At 42.4% G+C, this 21843-nt stretch overlaps 1 protein-coding gene across 1 annotated transcript in view; it reads right to left on the bottom strand.

The window, feature by feature from the left end:
• The window catches only part of GMDS (GDP-mannose 4,6-dehydratase), a 648894-nt gene that overhangs the window by 89979 nt on the left and 537072 nt on the right, over nt 1–21843 (bottom strand). Inside the window, exon 9 of the mRNA XM_017497517.1 lies at nt 8997–9093. Within this exon, the coding sequence (XP_017353006.1) occupies nt 8997–9093 (97 nt within the window). The remainder of the gene's footprint in view (nt 1–8996; nt 9094–21843) is intronic.

Here is a 21843-nt window from a genome sequence, read left to right as displayed (position 1 = left end):
CTGTCTCCCCACTCTCTCTTTTAAGCACGGATCGTTCCAAAGCCCAGCTCTAAAAGTCCCCTTCATTGGGAAGTCTGTCCTTGTCCCTCTGCCTGACGTTTCCTCAGGCCCAAGTACAGCCTGTCCTCATTTCCAGTTGCCCAAATGTATCAGCGGTGTTTTCTGAGGATGTACATTGTGCAATTTTAAATAGATGATGCACCAGAGTCTTCCAATTTGGTTTCCTCCTCAAAGTGATTAATAACCTGCTGTCTATTCCATTGAAAACACTAACTCAGCACTGGTTCAAAGTGATTAACTTGGTATTCTCTGCCAAGAGAAAACCTTATTGTCCAAGAAACCTGGAGCCTCCGCAAGGAAGGTGGCTTTCCCAGCACCTTGATTTAGCCCAGTGGGACTCTGTTGGATCTTCTGACCTCCAGAACTGTAAGACAATGTATTTGGGTGGCTTAAAGCCACTAAGTTTGTGATTATTTGTTAAAGCAGCAATCGTAAACCAATAGAGATTTTAGACTATCAGAGTGACACCAAGCTGGTTCCAGGAAGCAAGTACAAAGATGGGTTTTTGCAGAAAGGTTTCTGAGGGAGGAGCATGGTGGATGATAGGCAGGTAAATGTGAAAGCAGATGATAGCCTAAGGTCTTCCTTGGTGGCTGCTCTCTAGCCTACTGGGGATACTGCAGTTCTAGGAGGTGCCATACAGCTTGCTGGGTTTCAGTGCCTGTCACACTCCCTAGAAACACACCGTTTAGGCAGAATCAGCAGTCGATCATCAATTCAACACACCCCTACCTTCCACTACGATCATCCTTCCTACCCCTGGATTAAGAAGTACACAGCTGGCAGTATTAAGGAACAAGTAACTTTTTCTGCATGAAACTCTATAGGTATAAAACAAAATAAATATTTAAATAAAAAATGTCAGGAGTTGAAGAGCCCAAAGTATCCTTTCAGGAGATGTCTTTTGATAACTAATAATTTCACAGCAGTATATAGTAATGATAATTAATAATGATGACTAATAAAAATGACACTATGCAGCACAAAGCACCCTACACTTACAAAAGCCCTTTCATCTTTAAGAATTCTAAAATGCTTTGCAACCTGACTTCCAGGACCTAGTGATTTGCAGTTGGGTCTCTGCTTGCCCTCTTAAACTGTTTTCCCTGGATTGAGATGAAGTAAGCATCTGCCAATTAATGTAAAGTCTTTGGTGTTAGCCCTTTACACATTAGTCGGGCCCTATGGCTCTCGGATACAAGTGCTTGGTTTGTGTATTCTGTGAATTCTTAACCTACTTTTTCAAAATATGTTTCTGAGGCTTACCTCCTGGAATTCAAATTTGCCTGGCTCTTCGACCAGCTCCCTGTGCACCCTCTTCTTTCCCCCAGAAATGCTCTTTTAGGGAGTTTACGTATATCAGGATTTCAACTTTCACCTCTTGCACATCTAGCCCTAGCCCTGACCTCTTTTCCATACACCAGGCCTCCAGCTCCAACTGCCTCCCTGATTTTGCTGCACAGATATCCCCAAGGCACCAGGAGTGTGACAGAACACCTCAACACCTCCCCCTGCAGAACAAGTCTTCTCGATGGATCTCTGATCTGGGCTCTGGCATCATCACCTGCCCACCACCCTGCAGGGTTCAGCCTCTGTGCTGGGAGTCACCCTCAGCTCTGTCTTCTCTTCCACAAGCCCTTGGACCAATCTGATTTCATGGTCTCCATCTCTGCCATGTTCTGGCACCTGTCACTGTTTCTCTCACCTAGGCTGCCCTGGTTCGGTGAGTCCCTCATTGCAACTTCAAGGCTGCTCCCCTGCCTTTCATCTGAAAGTTTCTAATGGACAGGACCTTATCTCATCTATCTTTATATTTCTTGGTGTTAGAATGGGACTTACTTCCATAGTAATGGAATGTTCAATAAACATTCTTTTCAAACTGAATGTTAAGACCTCAATTGCATATTTTATTTTCATATATACTGACATATATCTGAGAAGCTGAAGGTAAATCAGAATTATATTTTAAATGTACATGGCCAATGTACTATCTAATAGATTCCTGTAATAAATCCTAAAAACTGCAGAGACTTTGAGTACCCATACAATTATTTATTTTTTCAGTTTAGATATTCTTATACTAGGTTTTCACAGGGCAAGGCACACCTGATTTACCCAGGAAACTAGCACATCGATGACAGCATTACAAAATGTCTTGATCTTTTATTAAGGACAGTTTCTATTTCTGAACAACAGCTGAATGAAACTGGGTGTTTACTGATGGGCCAAACCTGTTAAGCACTAAATGTCTAGGAGGCAGATGAGAGCTACGAAGTTGGGAAAGAAGCCCGGCAGTGGTGAGTTTTTACCTTTGCTACTAGGTATAACAGTGGATAGAGAAGCCAGCCAGGCATGAGCCACAGGTGTGGACAGTGAGGCCACAGAAGGCATGCAGGGTGAGAGAAAGGTAGAGCAGAGCCCATGGTAGATGAGCATGGGCTACACTTCAGCCCCAGAATATTTTGGTGCCTGAAGAGCAACTGTTTTCAAGTAAGAAGGTGTTAGGAAATCAATCAAATTTGATAAGGAATAGTTAACTTTATTGAGAGCATGAGGCAGAACATGGTGAAAGAAGCCACAGGGTGAAAGAAACCATAGACAGTAATATCTGTGAAATCTCCATGAACACAGATTTTTGGATTGCTGTTATTCTGGAAGATAAATATGGCTTGGTAGAACAGGAAAAGCATTGCTGATTTGTTAAAATATATATATATATAAATAAAGAGGATTTTTTAGATTCCAGAATATAGAGCTCATTGGCTAAAGTAAAGATGAAAATAAAGATGGAACAGGTAATCACATCAGGGATGAATGGATCTCTCATAAGTAATTCTACTCTTTGGGTGACGTACATCAGAGCTACTTTAGGTAGAAGCTGAGCTCAACAACTAATTGTTCTTCCTATGGAAAGTTGATGCAGATGCTCAAACTTTTAAGATAATAAAAAGATTCTGGAACTTATTTTGTAGATATCAATAAGTCTACATTATGATTATAAATGAGGACAGCCAGTCATTACCTAAATAGCTTTATGGAAAAAAGGTACAGATGTTATAGGAATTCCCTATTGGTCCAAGTAATGAACGTTTCTACATTAGGAATACTAGAGAGTCTTAAGGATAAATCCAAAAATATTCTTAAATAAGGGAAGTTACATAGCTTTGTACAGCCATAAAGATTTTTGAGTCTTTAATGACATCATTTTAATTTAGATCTGATCATAAGAAAAGAAATTTCAAGGAAAAATGGAGGAAGTTGGGGGTATTATAATCAGTACACAATTACTGTATCATTAGCTATGAAATGCTCTCAAAGGGGGAGAGCAACTGAGGAAAGATCCCAGGCTTCAGGAGGAATGTTATATGGCCCTGGGGGTTTTGTATGCGATCCTGTGAAGTATGAAAAACATACAGTGGAATATTAAGGAATCAACTGAAGAGGCTGAAACTTAAAGCTCCCTTGGTTAAGTCCAAGGAAGGAAAAGGGCAGGAAAGGCCAATGTGATTAAGGAAGGATATAAAGATTAGTATGAGGAGCCTAAGAGGGAGGCTTAAAATATATAAACAGTGATTTAGAGATATAAACTATTTATAAAATACAAGAAGTACGAAGTTCAGAGAATAATTACAAAAGAGGAAACATTCTGATCGGCATTCCACACCACTGTGGTCCGTTCGTTATGAGAGCAGAGGATGCCAGGAAATTAAAATTGGAAGTGACCTTCCAGAATGAGTAGTCTCACCTCTCTTTCTGCAGGCCCAAGAGTGCAGGAAGAAAGGCGCTCATCCTTAATCTGCTCTCTCCACATCCTCTGACCCTAGCTCCCACTATTCAGAGAAAAGAACAAAGGAAAGCAGGGGTGGAGGGGAGGATTAGAGCCTTAGAGGTCAGAAGGAGCAGGAACAGGAGGGGTGGACTGGCTTCTAACAGAGCTGGTACAGATGAAGGGATAGAGTGGGGGGATCTAATTTCCTGCTTTGGGAGGGGAAGTGTGAGAAGGTGGTGAGAATAGCTATGGGAGAAAAGGGGGACAGTTTCAGGACAAAAGGCCAGGCTAGTGAGTGTGTTAAGGGCTTTTCACCCCCAAACGCAGAGACAGAGCTGAGGGAAGCTCTGACTGGTATTTATATAAGTCCTCTGATGACAGATCAGGTTCCTGAAGTCTGGAAAGTGTTACATACCATTATTCTAAACTGGGCTATGAGATACAGCAAGCAATTATAGGCCATTTAACTTAACATCATTTACAGAAAAATATTAGGAAAAGTTTGCGGGGTGGGGGGAGGTTGGGGGGGTGGGGAGGACAACTCGACAAGCATATGGTAATTTGATTAGAAACAGGCCACATGTTTATACTGGAGGAAGGTGTTGTTTTAACTAGCTTGTCGACTTCTTTGAAGTTATTGCTTTCTTAGTTCTAGGTTTTAACCCATGATTTTTATCCTGATATCTATAAAGATTAGGAATAAATATCAGATATCTAAGTAAATAAAAACCAATCACAACTGAGGAGACTAAAACTACAATGGGAAGAAAAATGAACGTTAAATGGTGTAGCAAGGGAAAAAATTTAGTGGAGAGTTAAATAAAGCCAAGATATTTTCATGAAAAATACTTGATTTGGGTCTGTGAATGTGTCCCCTTATGCCACTTCCTATGATGCTCTGCAGGAAAAAAAAAAGGGACTTTTTGTTTATTTGACTGAACAATTATCTTTGTTTTTTTTTGTTTGTTTGTTTTGCCTTTTTAGAGGATTGAACATTTGATGTGGTTAAAATTTTGGCACATTAGGATGAATACTTCATTAATTCTTCCTTTGTAAATTTTTTAAGTTAAAAATTCTCAAGAAGACACATTTGTAGTTATTTTAGATACATTAATAGGTCAATAGCAATTTTCTCAGATTTACACAGTATTTCGGTACTACTGAATAGCTACTGAACTTTCAGAAAGAGGATCAGAAATGCTTTTAAAAAACAAGCATTTTAAACAGTGCATGAGACCTGATGTGTCCTCACTACATTTTTTTTTCCAAATTTTTTTCAAATGTTCGCTAGAAACTTCAAGTATGTTTTGTTATCTACTTTTGGCTGGTTAGTCTACGTAATTCACTAATAATGCCAATCAATTTCTCCAAAGATTCTGGACCCCAGGAGCTGCTATCATTTCTCCACCTGCAATCTCCACGAGGGAGGGGACTGTATCTGTTTTGTTCATCATTGTACTCCTAGCATCTAGCACAGGGTTTGATAAATATTCAGTGAATGAATAAATGATTAAGAATAACAATAACACTGGATATTTACTTTGTGCCAGACACTGTACTGATAGGTACTCTGCATAACTGACTCTGCTAATTCTCCAATAATTCTTTGAAAAAATTACTATTACTAATCTCATTTTTAAAGATGAGGGAACGGAGGCACTGAGAAGTTAAGGAACTTGCCTAAGGTCACATGGCTAGTCGTTGACAGGTTTCAAGCTCAGGCAGTCTGGCCAACAGGCTCACATTTGAGCATAATACCACTTCCTCTCCAAGAATGAACATATAATGCAATAAATCTGTGCATCAATGTATGCATGTACAGAAAACTATACACAAGACAGGGGTCTTAAGTGGCACAGAACTCAAATACTAATGTTATTATCAACAAATACCAGAATTCAGGAGTGATGGAAAATTTGAAGTCTAATTTCTAGGATCAAGCTCTCTGTGGTAACAAACCTCTGTAGGCAGAGCACCAAAAAATACTGCTCGATTGAGCTCTAATTGGCTGCTGGAGCTTTCAAAACTTCACATTGGTACAAAAGTGATATTTAAGGTTTTGAGGCACTAAATCAATGAGGAAAAGAAATTACCAGCACATGTGCTACTATGCCCTATATGGAATCACTGGTGGCCTCTTTGGGGCTAGTACCTGCCTTTGCTGAAAGGGCCATTCTTAAGATCATCCTGAGTGTTATTCAAAACACAATATAAAGCTCTATTTTCCTCTAGTCTTGCTGTAGGATATTAGTGTTCTGAGAACTGATGTGTCCTCACCACCTTTTTTTTTTTTCTTTCAAATTTTCTTTATGGTATTTTTTTTCCTTCTATCAGTCATTCTGAAATGATTCTAAGATATAGTTATTGGTTTGAGTGTCCCTCTGCAGAAGATCCTAGGGGATAGATGACCTAAGCTAATCAGTGAAAGTACTTTTATAGGCCATAGGAAGGATAAGAAGCCTCCATAGGAAGGATAAGAAGCCTTTGGCATGTGCAGGATGGACTGAGAACCTGAGAAGGGGAAGATACAGTTTAGGTGTGAGAGAATTCCACATCTACCCCAAGTTGTGTGTGGATAAGCCTCAGAGAAGCTTGGTGCTTTTTCAGGACTCACACAAAATGACTGTAGACTGTTGGCTGTTGGGGCCTCACACCTAAGTAAAAGCTTATTTACAATGTAGTCTCCAGTTCTGGTTACCTTTCAACTGGAAGAATATTCTCACCCCTGAGGCAACTCAACAGGAGGCTGTCAAGTTGATCCAAGTTTTAGGAAAACTTGTTGTTCTGAGGAATGAGGTTAAAAGTTTAGTCTCACCATACAAGAAAAGCTTACCCAGTGGAGTATTAAGTTGAAGTGGAGTGAATGAAATTAATGCAGCCTAGAGGCTTAGAAAGATGAAATGTAGTTCAAGATTCAAAATTGGACAGTAAAGGGAAGCTCAGGACAGAGCTAGATCAGTGGAAAAATAAAGCAAGCATATGAAATCAGACACCACTCTTATGCTCAAAGAATGCTAGTGTCAACAGAGCTGCAGAACAGGTACCATGATAGCATTTGAATGAACAAAAGAAATGGGAGGGATGCGGTGTCGGTCACGGCAGGAAAGGGGGTCGATGCGGATTCAAGAACAGTCTTGTTAGTATGAGGGTCCTTTTCCTGTTCAGTGAATTCTTTTGTTCTGTGTCCTTATCAATCCCACACCTTGCTTAAGTAAGAATGACAGACAAGCCATTCTTAATGACTTCCTAGCTTTTGAAACTATTTTGGTGTCAGAGAGGGAAAGAACCACATTTAAGTTGTAAAAATTGAGGTTTCTGTATGGCTTAGTAAATTTCCTTCTCTGAGATGACCATTTTTGTTTGTGGAGACAGAAATGCATTTGCCCAAATATGTGATCTGTGCAATGTTTCAGACAATTGACACCTCTGTCGCACCTCACCGGGCCAGAGAGACAAATGGCAGCACAACTCAGGGCTCCAGCTGGCAGTCCTTGCTATGTCAGCACAGCGTGGCTGGCATCTTCCTCCCTGAGGGCCAGTACACATCCTCTCCTAGGCACACCCACTCTCCATTAGCACCGGGAACAATTGTTCACTGTGTCAGAGCCCCGGCCACGCCCTGCGTCCAGACAATGCCTCTGCGTCCACAGCCCTACCTCTCCCAAGCACTGGTTACTTCCTTTCCTTTCTGTTTCCTCCTGTGTGTAGACTGGATGAAATACAGTTTTTTCCTTCTGTCTGAAACAGGACATTTTAAAAAGTGGCAAACGATGACTGATTCACTTTCAGTCTCTCCTCACTTGGGTTTTCCTAATCTCTCCAAGGTTGTACAACAGATAGGAATTTGGTTCAGAACATAGGGAAAACAGGCTAAAAAAAATTCAATTTTCACAGTGAATGTTCACTAGGCGACTATCACATACGAATGTTTCTCTCTAAAGATGACGCTTTCCATTATCTTTAGGTATATTTCATATGTTGAGTTTTGTTTCCATGGTGAGGGTGGACCACATTAAAGTAATAACAGCCAAGCTAGGCAGCTTTATAAATTTAGGAAAGGAGGATGTTATGTTCTAACAACGATTTTTTAACACAGGAATGTCTGTATTTAGAAATTTACCCATCCATCTAGCAATCAGTCAGTATGGATTAAGTACCTATCTTATTATAGCCTAGTTTTTTGTTTTGCTTTGTTTTGTTTTTCAGGATGGAGTTTTGCTCTTGTTGCCCAGGCTGGAGTACAATGGCACGATCTTGGCTCACTGCAACCTCTGTCTTCTGGGTTCAGCAATTCTCATGCCTCAGTCTCCCAAGTAGCTGGGATTACAGGCATGTGCCACCATGCCCGGCTCATTTTGTATTTTTAGTAGAGATGGAGTTTCTCCATGTTGGTCTCAAACTCCTGACTTCAGGTGATCTGCCCACCTTTGCCTCCCAAAGTGCTGGGATTATAGGCATGAACCACTGCTCCTAGCCTTAAGATATCTTTTTAAAGTCCCTACCCTCAAAGAGTTCACAATTTGGTAAAGAGCGAAAGACATGTAAACAAATGATTATAGTGAGTTATAGTAGGTACTATAATAGAATTATAACATAATTCTATTATATAATTCAGATACAAAGAAAGGAGTGGGAGGGAATTTCAGCGATAGTGGTATATTGGCCAGAAAAGGCTTCATGGACAGGGTGATACATAAGTCTGAAAAATGCAGGGGAGACAATTTATGGTGTAGTGTGCAAGTGTGTACTCGTGTGTGAGTACAGGACATAGACATAGCTGGAGAAGCAAGCAGCCTCTCCAGGTCCCAGATATCCTGAAGGTCTGGGAAGGCATTCTGAAGTCAGGCATCCTGTAGGTTATCAGAACCAGCCATTAGAATAGGAGACCAATATGATGAGATCTGCTTGTGATGTGAAATTCTATTTTTGAAATCAGTGATTTCTTTGGGTGGGTTTAACTCTTATTTTCCTTCATGGAGCAATGAAGTTTGTGGTGAGAATGATAATCTCAAATTTAATCCACTGTGTTCTGATTTAGGAAATGCGTGCTGAAGGATGCCAGGGAGCTGAGCTCCAAAGGCTGGCAGCAGGCATTTCGTGAGCACATTTTCCCAGCCAGCCAGCCAGCCAAATGTGGCCACCCACTGGGTGGCCAGAGAGTCCTTACCACTTCAGTTGGCCGGTAGTACTTGAGATCCACAGTCACGTGAACTTTGCCGGTCTCTTTACATCTGCCCACTTCATTTTCATTCTTTCCTTCCCACCTGTAAAGAAGATAAACACTGAATCAGCTCCTAATTGCTTGGGAGCATTTGGCCGTGCTGTGGCACATTAGGATGCCCCAGCCCTTTCCCCGCAGGAGCGCGTAAGCTCATTAACTACAGCAGCACAGGCTGATGCTCAACCTGGACTTTCAAAGCCTTCCTAGATCTGTTTTCAAAGGGCGCAGTTTTTTCCCTTTTCTTTTTAAGAAAATCATGATGAATTCAGAAGCGAGACTTTAGAAATAAACAGATTAGCCAGAAAATAAAATTGGGCAGCTTTTAGGGATTTCAAAGATTTTTGTATTTCTCTAGACCATTCTTGATCAAGTCAATTATTATAAATTTATTAATGTCTTTTGTCCTCTCCCTTTATTTTTTTCTCTCTTTTATAATTTTGGGGATATTCAGTGTTAATGCACTCCATTTAGGAATAAGTTTTATACCCTAATTAAGCATTCGATGCATCCCTGGATCACATACAAGTTCTCTTGCTCTCCCCAGTCAATGGTGGGCCTCCTTAATAAGTCTCAGATGATTAAGCCTCCAAAAAGTACACAACTAATTGTTCGTTTCCTGCTGAGAGAAGGTGTATCAATATTACTTTCCTATAACCTCCTCTGACCTAGCTAGGATACTGTTTGCACAGAAGTTTCCTTCCCCGAACATCCACAGCTGACAGAAGTAAGGATCCCAGGAGCGACTCCTTGAGTCCACACTGTGCAGGATGAGCTCATATGCGTCAAGATTAGCTTCTCGCTAAAATTCTACTTATCCATTTTATGTTCTCATTTTTTATAAATCAAGCCACTCACTTAATGGTAACCTCTGGATTTCTGTAATATTATATAATTTGAGTTATTATATTTACATATGAAATTTTTTGCAAAAAAAGAAAAGTAATGAACAAGTATGGACATGTTTGACTTTACCGTTTATCCTTAGAACCAGTTTGCATTATGAGCTGCAGATGAATACTGTGAACACAGAATTCTGTATGCTCTCTGGGTCAGAGTCCAATGGGGAAGACAAAATTAGTTACCTGACTATGTCAGCCACAGGCACCACTGAAAATGAACATTAAATGTTGATCACAGTTGTATTTTGGAATAGGTTGAGAATTAAAGACATAAACTGGCCTCAGAATCCTCATTTTTGATGAATCACCTGAATGTTCTGGCAAATCACTTCTTGGTAGCAAAGGGGAAATATTTCACTGTTGGAGGAATAATCTGTTAAGTATGCCTTTGGAGTCAAGGCAAATGTGAAAATTGTCCTACAACACAGGGAATTATATAGCACAATATGTTAAATAATATACAACAACTGTACAACTGGTCATTCCCCCAGGACTTTCATATTAATTAATTAATTCAAAAAGGATATTTGGTAATTTATTTCAATTTATTTCTTAATGTTGATTAGATCAACGTGACGGGTCTTGATGTTGATTAGATCAATTTTCAATTTCAAAGCAAGGGAATTGGTAGGTAAGCAGAGTTAAGTTTGTGGAAAATTCACTGGGAAATGGAAAGTGGATGTTTTGGAGCATGGAGATTGAAAGTGTTTAAAACATAACCTAAAGTTATGATGACCCTCATACATCTCCCGTGGATAAAGATCAAATCTTAGCTAACATCCACAGGAAGGGAGGACCTAGGTCATGATTTTTTTTTAAATTTACAGTCTAATTCTAAAGTTAATTGCTTAAGTAGAACCTTTTTAAAAAAAATTTTGGTTAGGCTTTCAGCAGATAAAAGTATATTTGTATTTCACAGGCACGTTTTAACTATTTTTGTTCACATTTCATACTTCGCAAAGAGAAACAGGTTCAGCAGATACTTGTGTGATATATCTCCAACGAAGTCAAAGAGTTAACAGAAATACCATTTTCAATTTTGCTGACCGATTTTTCACTGTAGCTGGGTATTCGGTCTGTGATGGGCCATGCTGACTTACGTGCACACAGACATTCCACTGTCCTTCTGCTGGTAAATCTCCTCAAATGTCACAAACATGAGAACTGATGATTCGGGCCAATTTATAATTCAATTTAAAAAATCACACACAAACACACACATATTTAAATCGACAAAGCCTTGGTAAAGACTTGGACAGCTTTTCCTGATTTGGGAGGCAGTATGTGAGTCAGGACAGGACTGAGGCCATGTCTGAGGGGTCTTTAGACTTTAGTGGGGTCTATAAACTGTTTCTGTGAAGACCCAGATAGTAAATACTTAAAGCTTTACAGATCTCATTAGTCTCTGTTACATGTTTTTTCCTTTCTCCTCCTTCTTTTTCTGTTTCTTCTTCCTCCTATTTTTCTTCCTCATTATTTTCTTCTTTAAAACCTGTTCTTACCTCCAGGACAGTTAAAAAAAAAAAAAAAAAAGGCCCTCAGCTGGGATTTGATCTGCAGGCCACACTTGCCCACTCCTGCTTTGGCCGGTCAGGTTAATGGTATCGCCTCACCCTCAGCTGAGGGAAGCATTTAATTCCTGTTTATAGCAGTGGGCTGCACGGCTAGACTGCTTGAATTTTAGTGTCTACTACTGATTCTCTTTGATTGCTTTGCTGGTCATAGACTAACATTTGGGATTTGTAACACTAGCTGAAAATGGGAAAAGGCTGAAGGAGAAACATTCGCTCTCTAAGGGGTTTATTAAATACAGCCTGAAAGTCAGACTTGGGTCTGGTGCTACTTTGGCGCTCACAGGCACCAGCTCCCTTGCACGACTTTCTTGCTGCGGTCTGAACACTGTCTGCTGAACTTCCATCTTGCAAATGCTGTCTACAGTCAAAACAGTCTCTAAGGGCATGGCATTGCCCTCTACAATTAATATCGTTACATTGAAGAAGCAAATGTGATCAGGAAATGGCTCAAAGCTGAATTGAGCTGGCAAAACTACTTTCTAATTTGCACCAGGTCTGAATGAGGGCAGTAAGCAAAAGTTTCGGCCAAGTGCCAAAAAACATTCAGTTACAACAATACATGAAACACTTGTATGAACAAGTAAAAGGTAACAGCTAACATGGCCTAACAAGCAATATTATGACTCAAAGCAGAGCTGCAATGTTAATGAAATGACAGTGGCTTGACAGAGAGGAGAGGATTCGGTTAATTAACAAGAATTACTATCCACTAATTTAGAGCAACAGCTCACCAAGCAGGGATCCTGTATAATTAAAATTTTAAAATAAATTGTTGCTCCTAGTAAGCATTAAATAGCAATAGAAAGCACTGAAGGATTACAGGATTAAGGACGATAAGGAAAGACAAAGTGCTATTAGAATCTACTCAGCTAGGCGTTCCTTTGAAGGAACAACAAAAGCAAAGTCAACCACATGAGTCAAGTTTTGGGGGCTACTAGACCTAAGTGGGAGGCGGGCAACACACTCCTTGTGGGGACCCAAATATCATAAAAGCTCTCAGGAATTATTCTGAAGAAAGGCTATTTAATTAGGATATTTAATTCGAGTAGGAAGCTGCAGGAGCTCAAATTCAGTCAATGCCATAAGGCAGGCCTGGAGGAAGCATTAGCTTCTGGATAAAGATGGTGGTTTTCACACACTTTTGCTCCTTCCCCAGACCCCTTTCAAAAAAGGAATAAACTCCCATGAGCTAAGAGGGCAGGAAAGAGATGTGAGAAATCAATTCTGGAAGCTGGAAAGCAGATGGATGAGTGTTAAAGGACTTAGCAGAAGCCCTAGAAAAGTCTCCCAAAGCAACCGTGGGAGAGCTGAGAATGGCCCCAATTTACACTTGCAGAAGCCCCCAAATGCTCAGGAAGTGAGGCCTGATTGCAAGCCTCTATGGGCAGCAGTGTGGGGCCCATCCCGATTCCGCACTGCTTGGCCACTCACTGCCTCACCCTTCTGGGGCAGAAGGTGGCTGGACTGAATGCTCAGTGGAGTGGGTCCCCATGCTGAAGACGGGGGAAATTAGGCAAATGTATGCATGCTAAATGCTGAGGCCCACCACCCAGCCCTTTGTGGGCTGGCAGTCAGGCCTATTTCCTCCAGTGAGGACACTGGGGAGGCTCCTCTGGGCATCAGAGATCCTCCAACTAAAAGGTTCTATCAAGTCCTCTTATAATAAAATAGCCAACGAGCTCCAACTATGCTCTGAAAACTCACAAGTGGTTTTTAGGCCCCCTACTTTTAAAGAAGCAGAAAACCAAGTATTACCAGACAGGAAATATATAAGGAAAAATCACATATATGAAAAATAGAAATTAAAACAAACTGGAAAAAAAGCAACTTGGAGGAAATAGAACAAGCAGAGGGAAGAGAATTAAGAACAAAATAAAACAAGAAAATGCCCACATATACCATCTTTAATATCCTCAGACAGAGAGATCAGGAAAGATATCACACAAACAAGAACAGGATACTACATAAAAAGAAACTATTTGAAACACAGGATTTTAGAACTTGAAAATGAAAAACAGAAATTCATAATTCAAGAGAAGATTTTGAAGATACAGTTGAGGAAATCTCCCAGAAAGTAGAGCAAAAAGAGGCAGATATGAAAAGCCAGAAGAAGGAAGATAAAAACATTAGAATACTTCAGGGCAGTCATTATAATAGGATTTCCAGAAAGAGAGTACAGAAAAGATGGAGAGGGTGTCCCCAAATAATGGATGGGTCTAGACCCACCTCATATCAAGTTTCACACCACTGGGACCAAGAGGTCTGAACCACTTTCCAGAGGGGACAGACGGGACTGGGAGTCAGAATGGCTCTTGGTTTCCCATGGTGAGACCGCAAATTAACAGGCAATGGAGTAGCTCCTTCAAAGTTCTGAAGGAAAATGATTTCTAATCTAGAAATATATACCAGCAACATTACCGATTTTGAGGATGGACTAAAGATATTTTCAGATATATTTGGTCACAAAATATTTGTTTCCCATGCATCCTTCTCAGGAAACTAATTATAATTTCGCTTTTCCAAACCAGGTAGTGTTGAAGGTGCCAGGAAATAGGGGCCCGGTGCAGGAGAGCTGCTAAGAGAGCCCTCCAGAGGAGAATGAAGTGACACAGTGGGGTTCCACCTTCTACCAGTCCACTCGGGGTCAGGTCAGAGGCTCTATGACTGCCTCAGGAAGATTTGACCAACAGCCCAACTGGGGCTTTGAGGGCCTAGAGAGGCGATTTCCATAGCTGGGGCAGAGTATGGGGTAAAGTTAGTGATAAGTACATAGAAAATGAATAGAACAGGGAAAGAAGACATCTGTTAGCTGTATGGTAAACAAATGACAATTATACAGAAAAGATAAAATAAATGTAGTTTACTAGAATGAATAGCATTCATCAGTCATGGTAATGTAACACTAAATATTGACCTGACCTCAAAAATTCAAATATAACAATTGAGTATTAGGAGGATGGAGGGATGGGTCAAGGGGGAAAAAAAAAGGGAATAAAACTCTTGTTCTGAATAAGAGGAGGCCAACAGAAAAAGTCTAGAAGGGTAAAATCAATAATGACATGTTATTTGGAAACATGGAGATAAATGCTAAAATAATTGTAATACAGTGCAACAGAATTTCTGGAAACAAATAATTATCTTTAATAAGACAGCATGCCACAGCAGAACAACAAATATTTCTGCATGTTGGAAAGGGCCCACAGAGCACCCCAAGCAGCAGAGCACAGAGCATTCCCTAGCAGATGGGCTAGCCAGGGAAGGGTGCAGGGAGGAAGCAGAGTGCAGGCGATAGCAGGGATCTGTGAGAATTCCGGTAGAATGATTAGAGGACTAGCGTGCTGGGGTAACTGCAAAAAAATAAAGAAGGAAAAAAAGAATTACAAATGTCGGCTTTGTAAGTAGCAGACTGTGAGTGACGAAACCCCTCCCTATGGGCCCCTCTACATTGCAGAGAAAGCGAGTCTGGACCTAAAAAGACAGGCCTCAGCACAGCCCAGCCTGAGCTCTGCCCCAGGGATGGGTATTCAGTCCCACTAGCTCCCCTACAGACTCAGCACTTCCTTGCAGGATTCCCCTGTCACCCTGCTTCTGGATGGGGAGGGGCTGACATCTTTGGCATCATCAACATTCCAGGTCCTGCCCCACCACAGAAGCCACGGACAGGGTGGGCAGATGAAATGTACAGAGAAGACTGAGCAGGCAACCCTGGGAAGAGGCAGGCCAAGGTGACATGCATGACCTCAGCAGCCCAGGAAGGAGGCCGGTCAGTACTGCCAAACTGTGATGATGGGCAGGATGTCAGGAGGATGCAGGGACTCAAACAGGGCCCTGGGCACATCAGAGAAAGCTACTTGGATAGGGTTTTGGGAGCCAAATGGATGGGGTGAGGCTGTGTGTTGAGCTGGCTCCTTGACGCCTTTTGGCAGAGCAGGGGAAGAGAGAGGCCAGGCAGTGACTGGAGGGACCCTGATCCTGATGAGAGCATCTGTAAAAGATGAGAGGGAGCCTCAAAGGAGGGCCAGGGGCCAGGTGTAGTGGCTCCCAGCACTTTGATAAGCAGAGGCAGGTGAACTGCTTGCAGCCAGGACCTCGAGACCAGCCGGGGCAATGTGGTGAAACCATGTAAGGTCTCCAAACACAAAAATTAGCTGGGCATGGTGGTGTGCACCTGTTGTCCCAACTACTTGGGAGGCAGAGGTGGGAGGATCTCTTGAACCTGGGAGGTTGCAGTCAGCCGTGATTGTGCTACTGCACTCCAGCCTGGGCAACAGAGCGAGACTCTGTCTTAAAAAAAAACAAAAACAAAACACACACACACACAGGCCAGAAGGAGGCACTGTACCAAGGGGCACCAAGGTGACCTGCTAGTGGGACAGGGGAGAGAAGGACAGGTGTCATTTTTATGCTCAGGGAACCACTGTTTTAATCACAGACACACTCTAACACTTAAAATGCAGCACTAGTCTAAAGGGTAAACCCTGGATCGATGAAAACCTTAGCTGTGTATGGTCTCTTGCATTGCTACTGAAAATAAGGCTGGTTAGCCTCCAATCATGCCTAGAATTCTTCCATTTATGAAAATTATTCTAAGTAAAGGGCTTCTGGCAGGACTAAGCCCAGCAGTTATGTTGTAGTTAATGAATAACTGACTACAATAAAAAATGTGAAATTTAAATCCATTTTATAGTTGTTCATGTAGAAGGCACTTCTAAGATTAACGCCTGCATCTATTCTGATTTCTCTATCATGGAGCCCTCATGAACATTACTTGCTGAATTCAAATGCCAAGAGGCAGGCAAGTAGCATAATCTGCAATGTATAAATGAAGGAACAGGAGTTTACAGGGCTGAGCAATTTACAGATGGCACATGGGGAAGGGGTGCTGGAGCCAAGGCTGCCAAGTCAGGCTCCTGGGCTGCCCCACCCTGGGCCCAGACAATGCCTGTTTCACAGAGTCTGAGCTGAAAGGGTGTGGTACCCTCTTAAAAGGGCACTGCCATTTTTGTGGGGAGGCCTCCTCAAACATTAATTTCAGTAAGAGTAGTTAATTGGTCAATACTTCCTTTGCTTTCTTCTTTTTATCAGTAGGACTGAGCAATTACTTAATAGGGAGGCTCTCCTCTCAGTCTTTTCTTATGCTTCCTCCCTAGAAAGTCAGACTAGGAAGATGAACTCAACGCAAAAAGCCTTGTGAGGTGGTGCCTACTGAGGGTAGCTCAAGAGATCAGATAATAAAAATGATGATGATGATGATAAAAAGACAAGACCAGAGACGGCTCTCCTCGGCTGTGAAAATGACAGTGAAAAGATCTTCTGATGCAGAGCTAGCATTTCAACGAACAGCTCAGTAAACGTGCTCTAGCTGCCTTCTTCATTTATATTAACCCACCTGGGGCATACTAGCCACCCCCAGGGGTAAGAGTGAAGCTTCTCCTGCTGTATGGGGGAAAGCAAAATGTATGGAGACCTTCCTGGAGGACCACAGCAAGGAGGCAGTGTCAAAATGACCCAGTGCTCAAGCACCCACAGAGTCTCTGCCACTGTTCCGGGCCATCTGCATCTGTACCTCCTTCGCCTGCACAACTATGTCTATCCATCTCCCTTCATCCCGCCCCCACAAATCTTTACCAAGCACCCACTAGGTGCCAGCTAGTGAGCTAAGCCAGTTGCTAAGGACAGGAATATGTGGAAGCTAGACATGTCTCTGTCCTTAAGGAGCCTGCAGTCTGTGGCCACCACAGTCTTGCGAAGGAATCATGGCAGAGAGCCAGGGTGCTGTCAGAGCCACAAGGTAGGCACCTGGCACAGACTAGGTGGAGGCAGGGTGTTGGTCAGAGGGAGGATGCCTAAGCTAAGTTCTGAAGAATGAGTGGGAAGGGGCTGGGGAAGTAGAGGGAACCGTAGGAGCAGGCATCTGATGGGCCCAGTGTGGCCAGGCTGGTCCACCCTCGCTCATCAGCTTGCCCAGCGCCCACACACGATGCACTAGGTCCTGCCTCCCTGCCTTTTCTCATGCCCTCCCACCCACCTGGAATGCCTTCCTTCTTCTATCATCCATATCTCCCAATTTGGACAAGGGCCAGCTTACATCTAACTTTCTGCAGACATAACTCCAGTCATGATTGTGAGGCTATTACTTCAGTATTGATATAATAAATTTGCACAATGCCTTCAGCTTTGCATAGACATTTGTAAATAATGTGTTCTTAACTGTCACTCAGAGTCTATCTCTTTCAATTCTCTTTGATTAGTTTGGCACTGAGAGGAAATGAGATGAGCAAAGAGCACATTTATAGAGCATCTAAGAGGTGTGAGGTACTGAACAAGCTGTTTAGGTACTTATAAAGGCAGCAGTTATTTTGAGGATCTAACAGCCCCTTGGCTAAAAATGAAAATGGGTCTGTGACCTAGTGAATTGCATCAACTGCCTATGAAATGGAATGAGGGTTTCCTCAGACACACAGCCCAGCATGACATGAGGGTTCAAATTCGATCTTGCAGGTGACAATAATTCAAAAGTCGGCTGCTCCAACAAAGGCACACATCACCTTAACTTGCAGTATTTTGGTTTTAAGGGTTAAAAATCTAAGCATCTTAGAAGTTTGGAAATATAAGTGATAGTAGGACTCAGATTTCCAGGAGGGAGGTAGAGAGACAGAGAGGGAGAAATCGAGAGGAAAAAGAGAAGAAGGCCTCATTTAAACAGTAACTTGAAGCTTTTACGAAAAGTCCAGGCTGGGCACGGTGGCTCACACCTATAATCCCAGCACTTTGGGAGGCCGAGGCGGGCAGATCAAGAGATCAAGACCATCCTGGCCAACATGGTGAAACCCCGTCTCTACTAAAAATACAAAATTAGCTGGGCATGGTGGTGCGCACCTGTAGTCCCAGCTACCCAGAGGCTGAGGCAGGAGAATTACTTGAACCTGGGAGGCAAGGTGGAGGTTGCAGTGAGCCGAGATCGTGCCCCTGCATTCCAAACTGGTGTCTGGCAACAGAGCGAGACTCTGCCTCAAAAAAAAAAAAAAAAAAAGTCCAATCTCTTTATGATGACTAAATAGAATGTGAATACTCCTGAAGGTGTGAGTCCCTTTAGAGTCTCTCCAGAAAGTTCTCAGGGTGCCTACACTCAGAAATTGGCTTTTCTATGCAGGTTTTCTAGCATGACTGCTTTTTCTAGTTCTAATGAGGATTTTGAGTGACGGTGAATGAAGGCAAGTTATAGTTACATAACTCAGTGTCACAGATTTTCCTCAGCTTGGTCACAACATGGACATCAAAGGAAGCTTCAGCAAGCTGCTGAGGTGGGAGTTAAATCTATCTCAGGGATCAAAGGTGGCTGGTCTAAACACAGCACATGGAAAGATTTGAAATTTTGCTATAGGGAAAAATACAGAGCTGCAGCGATTTTCTTTCTCTGGATGTTGGGACTACATAGAACCCTTAGAAGCACAGCTCATCATGGGAGAGTTCTGTTCATCACCAACGACCAATGGAGTGGAGGGATGTGCTCTCCCACAGTAAGACAGTCCCAGGCTCCGCAAACTCCCGAGGAATGCCTTACAGTAGCTACACTGGCCGCAGGGATGCTCGATCCACCCCCGGAAACTGCAGCCAGGCCTTCCTTCTCAGGTACTGTCTTTAAGATCAGCCTCCAGAGGCTTCAGCTCAGGGCCCAGAGTCCAGAAATCCCACCCATCAGAAAACAGTGTAAAACGAAAAGAGAAACGTGCATGAGCACAATGTGCTCATGCACATTTCTTTTGTGACTTTTACTGAAAATGTAAATTCAGTACCACAGACTATAATAACAATTTCCCTGCCTGAAACATTACCCACCCACCCCCAACAAGCAGCAGATGTTGGTTCTCACCTGGTTGTAGGCTAATCTTACAACCCTCTTCTCAAAATTTAACAAGATTAATGACAGAAAATTAGTCAAGACAAGTATTTGCCTGTTTGGTTTATCCTAGTATCATTTTAATTGCAGGAGAAAAGTGTTTCCTTTACACACAATGTACTTAGTGGTAAGTTGATGGGAAAGTGAAAAAACATAGCACTAAAAAGAGCCCCAACAATGCAATGTGCTACACACACACACACACACACACACACACACACAGATGCGCACACACACGCACACACGCACACACACACATTCTTAGAAGAAAGCAGCTGTCATAAGGCTGCCTTTCTCAATACAAATGACTGGATAAAATTTTTTTTTTTTTTTAATGGGGTCTCGCTCTGCAGCCCAGACTGGAGTGCAGTGGCGCCATCTTGGCTCACTGCAACCTCTGCCTCCTGGGTCCCTGTTCAAGCAATTCTCCTACCTCAGCCTCCCAAGTAGCTGGGATTATGGGCACAAGCCACCACACCCAGCTAATTTTTGTATTTTTTAGTAGAGATGGGGTTTCACCATGTTGGCCAGTCTGGTCTTGAACTCCTGACCTTGCGATCCACCTGCCTTGGCCTCCCAAAGTGCTAGGATTACAGGCGTGAGCCACTGTACCTGGCCTGGATAAGAATTTAAAACCTTACCTTAAATTTTATCGTGACCACATGTATTACTGATCTGTTCCCCTGAATATCTTCTAACCCAAACTCAAATTAATGTGCTATTTTCTAATAAATGTAAAGCAAAAATGGCTCAAATCACTCAAGTGATGTCAAAGACTTCAAGAGCAAATATTTGTGTCGATTCTAAATATACAGATGGTGACACGTGTCACGTCTTTTCGGCGAACTTTACAACTGATAAATTTCAAAAACAGTAGCAGGAATGGGAAGAGACAGCAGATCTTAAAACAGCAAAAGTGAGAATGTTCCCAGTACTGATTGGTGTGTCTGATACAGCGTAGCCTCATGTAATATAAGGCAAGCACACAACGCACAGCAGGTAGAACTATGAGTGAGCAGAAAGCTTTCTAGCTTACTTAATGGCACTGCTAACGAAACTAGAGACCTTGGCTCTTTTTCACCCTCTACATCCAGCTGTCCACCAAATCCTGCTGATTCTAAGATTCAAATCAATTGCTCTGCTTCTTCTCCATGTTCTCCACTGAATGCACGTCCTCTTCATCCCCAGTAGGACAGTTCCAACAGGCCTCTAGGGAGGATGCATAGTAGTTTCCCTCAAGCTGTCCCCACCACGTAAGAGGGAATAACACCAAGCATGAAATCTGGGGAAATCAGGGTGACAGTGGGCATTTCTGGGAGGACTTTCTGGATAAGTCGGCTTCTGGGATATCCATTTGTGCTTAATTAAATATTTACAGAGCACCCTCAGCTGTTGAGAGCATGGAAGATAACCTGGGAATGAGACTATGCCCACAGGCATGAAGACCTGGGTCCGTGTTCACTGCAAATATCCTATCATGAAGTTTTTTTGACAGTATACGAAAAGAAGAATAAAAAGTGCATATAAAGAAAAGAGGGGCATCTGGGGTCACAAAATACTAATTTCAGATCCTGGCTGCTAATCCCTCGCTGCGTGACCTTGGGAGAGCACTGCATTGCTCTGTGCCTCAGTTTCCTTCTCAGTGCAACAGTGCCCCAGCCCTGGAAATTAAACAGAGTAAGGGCACGGCTCCTGGCATGCTTCCAGGCTTGCCCTAACCACTCCCTGTGTGCTGCAGTGAGCACAGGCTGTCTGTCTGCCTTGAACCACATTCTGCTATTCTTCTGCAATAGCATGCTGCTATAAGGGAAGACCCTGCTCCCCCTCATTCAAACGGTGCACTTCCAGTGGGGCTGCTCATCCCAGAATCCTCCCACCCTGAAAACAGGCCAAGCCCCTCGGATCCAGTCCCACACTGGCTACAGCGACAGGTCAAGGGATAATTGCAGGACACACACACGGCCAGCCACAGTTCTTAGGATTTTTCTAAATGGATTGTTCTCAAAGGTTCTATTCTTTTGGAGGCTGTGTCCCCAAAAGTCATTCAAGAATGCCCTGTGCCATGAGGAGCAGCTGAGGGATGGAGGCAACAGGAGCCAAGGAGCAGAGGGGCCCTGAAGGAGCACCAGGTCCCTAAGGCTACTCTGAGTTCAGTTTCAGTTCCTAAAAAACAAAAGACCTCTGATTACTAGAAAAGTCCATTTACGTTTCTCCCTTTCTTAATATATTAATCAATACTTTCATTATGCTTAAGCCTTGGTTTTATTAGCATAGATACGTCACACATTTAAAAAATGATTCTTGTGTATCATCCTTTGCAACTTTTGGAGCGTAACAGAACACTCCTAATAATAAAATGTCATATTTGATTCCTATGGACAACACAAACAAAAGTGCACTTTTTTTTTTTTTTTTTTTTT

This window comes from Cebus imitator, unplaced genomic scaffold (assembly GCF_001604975.1).
Source record: "Cebus imitator isolate Cc_AM_T3 unplaced genomic scaffold, Cebus_imitator-1.0 Scaffold231, whole genome shotgun sequence".
Lineage (NCBI taxonomy): Eukaryota > Metazoa > Chordata > Mammalia > Primates > Cebidae > Cebus > Cebus imitator.
The sequence above is the reverse complement of the archived record's forward strand: the minus strand, read 5'-3'. Positions and strand labels throughout refer to the sequence as shown.